This window comes from Mesoplodon mirus (genome assembly GCF_964341445.2).
Source record: "Mesoplodon mirus genome assembly, chromosome: X".
Classification (NCBI taxonomy): Eukaryota; Metazoa; Chordata; class Mammalia; order Artiodactyla; family Ziphiidae; genus Mesoplodon; species Mesoplodon mirus.
In genome coordinates, this window is record NC_138981.1 from 81,842,305 (window position 1) to 81,848,555 (window position 6,251).

Consider the following 6,251-nt stretch of genomic DNA (forward strand, 5'->3'; position numbering starts at 1 on the left):
GTGGGCCTGTCTCCATAGAGCTATTTGTGTAGCTATGAGTTGTTTGATGAAACAAAAGGAATATGTGCAGGTGAAAAAAAAATAGAATAAAAAGTGAAATGCTCCCTCAGCCTTCTGGAGAGACATGTAATCCTAGCATGAGAACTCCTGCCACTTAGAAGAGAAGTGAGCCTTTTTCCTAAACCTGATATGATCTGTTGATAATCAGCTACAAGAAAGGTAAAAACACTTCCTAGTAACTCTTCAAGTTGCAGTAATGCTGCTAATGTAATGTGCTGTGCTGGGGAAGTAGGATACCAATTTACCTGAAAATCGAACTAGCTCTTAATTAAAACTAATCATACAACACAGAATTTCTACATTGTAGTACTCTGGCCCATGACCCAGTTTTCAGGAACTATAACAGTTTATTAATGTTTTCTTTTATTGTAGCCAAAAACCCAGTATTAGCATTCAAGCAAAATGACTCACATTTATTATTAAGGTATTCTCTGAGAAAGTCACCATTTTACTGAAAGCAAAGCAGGGCAAAAAGAGGAAGCTGGTATTTGAGTAAAACACCTTCTCCTTAGATCCTTACTGAGTGTGGTCATGGCTTCTCAACACACACTGTAGTCTCAAAAATACTTGAGAAAGGGTCTGCGAGTAAGAGTTCCCCTTCAGAAAACTTTAAGGAACCATTTTCCCCTCTCATAGACACTATGTTTGTGGGACAGCCAGGGATGCAATGAATTTTACGTTAAAAACATCCAAAGATGTTTTGAAGACACTTCTCTTTTTTTCAAAGAGAAGTTGTTTGGAGGACCTAATGATACACAGGAAATGTATTTTAAAATTACATCTCATTTACAAAATATGATATGTGATTAATTATGAATTCTCTTAAGAAGTTCCCCCGCCCCACCAAATAGTTTGAATGAGTCTAATGAAAATAAAAATCATGCCAGTCAGAACTGGATTTTACATTGGAATTAATAATTTATTTTATTTGCTCACTATAATACAGGGAAGATGACAAGAGTAGTATATTTATAAAGAAAACCAAGCAGAAGTAGTACATTTTATCATTACAGAACTTTCCTATAGAGCAAACAAGCTTGAGACTAAAAACTTAAATTATACATCACACTTTTGTAAATGCAGAGCAGAAGGTAAAAACAGAAAACCTGGTTACTTTCAGATGTGTATGTCAAAATGGAGAGTTGATGTGTATTGTTGAGGTTTTGTGAGAGGCCTTAAGCTTAGAGTGCTGAGGTGATGGATAATTTTCTTAAGGGTATACAGAAAATCAACTGCTATACACATTCCCTTGCAAAATTTCACTACAGATATACTGAGAATAGCAGTTGAAAACAAAACCAAGCAAACAAACAACCAGAAAAGCTAGGAAACAAAAAAGTGGAGGGGGTGTGTGTCGGGGGGAAGAGTTACTTTGTTTTTGATGAGTTGGTATTTTCATGTATTTGACAATGAAAGCTGTTACTAATAGAACTTAATGTTCCCTTCTTGCACCCTGTGTGCAGAGGGCAGTACTGTTAGATAGGGCAGTATCCTCCATGGGGGAACCTGCCCTGTGGCCCTTCAAGGACAACAGAATCAGGAAAAGAATTTATTGTGCTCGCAATAGGAAGATAAAGGAAGGCTAGTACATCCAGAAGCTGCTGGATATATGGCCTGGCTTTGTTGTTTTCAGTATGTCATATCGCCAGTTTTGTTTTCCTTGCATGTGTCTTTAACACTGATTTGAAAGTTAGGGACCTGGGTTTTAAGTCTTAACTCTGACACTATCCGGCTATCTAATCTTAGGCAAGCCGTTTCACCTCTCAGAGCCTTGGACAAGAAAAGTCACCAGATGACCCCTATGGGCATCATTCAGTGACTTAAAGTCAAAGTCAAAAGTGAAGGCAGTTTTTTTTTTTTTTAATAAATTTATTTATTTATTTTTGGCTGTGTTGGGTCTTTGTTTCTGTGCAAGGACTTTCTCCAGTTGCGGCGAGCAGGGGCCACTCTTCATCGCGGTGCGCGGGCCTCTCACTATCGTGGCCTCTCATTGCGGAGCACAGGCTCCAGACGCGCAGGCTCAGTAGTTGTGGCTCACTGGCCCAGTTGCTCCACGGCATGTGGGATCTTCCCAGACCAGGGCTCAAACCCGTGTCCCCTGCATTGGCAGGCGGACTCTCAACCACTGCGCCACCAGGGAAGCCCCTGAAGGCAGTTTTTTTTTTTTTTTTAACTTAAAGGAATAAAACACTTTATTTTAAAAATTCAAATACGCTTCAGATGAAAGCTGCCCCTTTACTGAACACCCACAAGTTCCAAGCATTGTACAAAACATCAAAGCACTTGTTCATACTCTCTTAGAACAAAATTGCCTGTTCTGCCACACTTGTTTTTGCATGACGTTGACATTTTAGCTCCACTGTCATAAAATGACCAGCTCTTCAAGATTGATCATGAAACGAGTTTCTGATCCATAGATGTAGATCATGAGGTTAATGCCGAAGTCAACTGGTGAAGTTTCTCTGTCAACTGTTACACTTAACGTCCTCTTCCTCTAAAACCACCACCCCCTCTTCCTCCTCTGAAACCTCCACCTCCACTTCCTCTTCCACCTCTAAAACCACCCCTAGCACCTCTGCCACCTCCGCCTCTTCCTCCTCGACCTCCCCTGCCACCGCCTCTGGGAGGCCCCTTCTCACCCGGAGGTCGAGGGAGAAACCTCTGCAACGGCAGCAGCTTATATGGGTCTATATAAAACTTCTGCAGTTTTTTAAAGGAAGATGCCTTCATGTTCTCTGTCAATTTAACTGAAAAATAAAAATCTCTAAGTTGTCCAAATATTTCATCTACTTTTCCAATTTGTTCTTTGTTTTCTAAATAAACTGGAGCATTGAAATAAGGCACCTTATTTTCATCTGTGGTACATTTACAAACTATGTCATCCTCACAGGGGTGCAGGAACTCTCCTAATAAAACTACTTGCTCTGGAGGTCCTTGGTCCTGGCCTTTGTTAAAACCTCCGCAGCCGCCCCCTCGTCCAAATCCTCCTCTGCCGCCGCCTCTGAAATTGCCGCCGCCTCCACCTCGGAAGTGGTGGTTGCTGCTGCCGCCGCCGCCGTGACCGAAGCCGCCACCTCGACTAAAGCCTCCGCGACCTCGGCCTCGAAAAGACATGCTCGCTCCCACCAGCGCCACGTGCACCTCAGGCCCGGAGGCTCACACCCTCCCGTCCGGTACTTCCGCCGCACATGAGCCTCTTCGGCCACCGTACCGGCACAAAATGGAGGTGGGGAGGGAACCAACTAGGAACTCGAATAACTGGTTCAGAAAGCCAGCCAGTCACCCGCGGAATCAGGGACGCTGTCACCTGCCCGAAAAAGCCTTCAGCGATGGAAGGGTATCAATAATATCTAACTGAAGGCAGTTTTTTGAACAATGTTATCTTAGATCAAATCACCCCAACTGTTCCGAGGTATACTGAGAGGCCGTATAGAAAAGTATTTATTCATGTGGCTATAGAACCAAACTGTCCGGATCCATACCCTTCTTATTACCTGTGTGATCTGTAGCAAATTTCTTCTCTGTGCCCCCAGCTCCTGATCTATAAAAACAAGAATGATAATAGAACCTAGCCCACAGGGTTATTATGAGGATTCAGGGAAATAAGTCATATACAACCCTGAGAGCACTGCCTGTTTTACTTCTAATAAAGTCAGGAAGAATTACTGAATTAATTAAGCTAGCTCCTCTCCAGTAGAAGATGAGTTCAAGGGCACACATGGACACGTGATGCTTTTTTATTTTTTTAAAATCTTTATTGAAGTACAATTGCTTTACAATTGTGTTTTAGTTTCTGCTGTATCACAAAGTGAACCAGCTATACATATACATATAACCCCATATCCCCCGCCTCTTGCATCTCCCTCCCACCCTCCCTAACCCACCCCTCTAGGTGGTAATGAAGCACCGAGCTGATCTCCCTGTGCCATGTGCTGCTTCCCACTAGCTATCTATTATACATTTCGTAGTATATATATATATATATATATATGTCCATGCCATTCTCTCACTTTCTCCCAGCTTACCCTTCCCCCTTCCCGTGACCTCAAGTCCATTCTCTACTTCAGCATCTTTATTCCTGTCCTGCCCCTAGGTTCATCACAACCATTTGTTTTTTGTGTGTGTGTTTTTTGTTTTATATTCCATATATATGTGTTAGCATATGGTATTTGTTTTTCTCTTTCTGACTTACTTGACACTGTATGACAGACTCTAGGTCCATCCACCTCACTACAAGTAACTCAATTCTGTTTCTTTTTATGGCTGAGTAATATTCCATTGTATATATATGCCACATCTTCTTTATCCAGTCATCTGTCAGTGGACACTTAGGTTGCTTCCATGTCCTGGCTATTGTAAATAGTGCTATAATGAACATTGTGGTACATGACTCTTTTTGAATTATGGTTTTCTCAGGGTATATATCCAGTAGTGGGATTGCTGGGTCATATGGTAGTTCTATTGTTAGATTTTAAAGGAACCTCCATACTGTTCTCCATAGTGGCTGTATCAATTTACATTCCCACCAACAGTGCAAGAGGGTTCCCTTTTCTCCACACCCTCTCCACCATTTACTGTTGTAGACTTTTTGATGATGGCCATTCTGACCTGTGTGAGGTGATACCTCACTGTAGTTTTGATTTGCATTTCTCTGATGATTAGTGATGTTGAGCATCCTTTCATGTGTTTATTGGCAATCTGTATATTTCCTTTGGAGAAATGTCTGTTTAGGTCTTCTGCCCATTTTTGGATTGGGATTTCTGTTTCTTTGATATTGAGCTGCATGAGCTGCTTGTATATTTTGGCGATTAATCTTTTGTCAGTTGCTTCATTTGCAAATATTTTCTCCCATTCTGAGGGTTGTCTTCATCTTGTTTATGGTTTCCTTTGCTGTGCAAAAGCTTTTAAGTTGCATTAGGTCCCATTTCTATATTTTTGTTTTTACTTCCATTTCTCTAGGATGTGGGTCAAAAAGGATCTTGCTGTGATTTATGTCATAGAGTGTTCTGCCTATGTTTTCCTCTAAGAGGTTTATATTGTTTGGCCTTACATTTTGGTCTTTAATCCATTTTGAGTTTATTTTTGTGTATGGTGTTAGGAAGTGTTCTAGTTTCATTCTTTAACATGTAGCTGTCCAGTTTTGCCAGCACCACTTATTTAACAGGCTGTCTTTTCTCCATTGTATATTCTTGCCTCCTTTATCAAAGATAAGGTGACCATATGTGCATGGGTTTATCTCTGGCTTTCTATCCTGTTCCATTGATCTATATTTCTGTTTTTGTGCCAGTACCATACTGTCTTGATTACTGTAGCTTTGTAGTATAGTCTGAAGTCAGGGAGCCTGATTCTGCCAGCTCTGTTCTTCTTTCTCAAGAGTGCTTTGGCTATTTGGGGTCTTTTGTGGTTCCATACAAATTGTGAAACTTTTTATTCTCGTTCCATGAAAAATGCCATTGGTAGTTGATAGGGATTGCATTAAACCTGTAGATTGCTTTGGGTAGTAGAGTCATTTTCACAACGTTGATTCCTCCAATCCAAGAACATGGTATATCTCTCCATCTGTTTGTAGCATCTTTAATTTCTCTCATCAGTGTCTTATAGTTTTCTGCATACAGGACTTTTGTCTTCTTAGGTAGGTTTATTTGTAGGTATGTTATTCTTTTTGCTGCAGTGGTAAATGGGAGTGTTTCCTTAATTTCCCTTTCAGGTTTTTCATCATTAGTGTATAGGAATGAAAGAGATTTCTATGCATTAATTTTGTATTCTGCTACTTTACCAAATTCATGGATTAGCTCTAGTAGTTTTCTGGTAACATCTTTAGCATTCTCTATGTATAGTATCATGTCATCTGCAAACAGTGACAGCTTTACTTCTTCTTTTCCAATTTGGATTCCTTTTATTTCTTTTCATTCTCTGATTGCTGTGTCTAAAACTTCCCAAACTAGGTTGAATAATAGTGGTGAGAGTGGGCAGCCTTGTCTTGTTCCTGATCTTAGAGGAAATGGTTTCACATTTTCATGATGGAGAACGAAGTTGGCTGTGGGTTTGTCATATATGGCCTTTATTATGTTGAGGTAAATTCCCTCTATGCCTACTTTCTGGAGGGTTTCTATCATAAATGGGTGTTGAATTTTGTCGAAAGCATTTTCTGCATCTATTGAGATGGTCATATGGATTTTATCCTTCAATTT

The 6,251-nt window shown here is 40.5% G+C and overlaps 1 protein-coding gene across 1 annotated transcript; it reads right to left on the minus strand.

The window, feature by feature from the left end:
* Positions 1-2,352: 2,352 nt before the first annotated feature.
* Positions 2,353-3,409, minus strand: LOC309796661 (H/ACA ribonucleoprotein complex subunit 1-like). The gene has a single exon (XM_082609917.1). It carries the CDS (start codon positions 3,172-3,174, stop codon positions 2,539-2,541), a length of 636 nt encoding a protein of 211 aa, XP_082466043.1. The 5' UTR covers positions 3,175-3,409; the 3' UTR covers positions 2,353-2,538.
* Between the last annotated feature and the right edge of the window lie 2,842 nt (positions 3,410-6,251).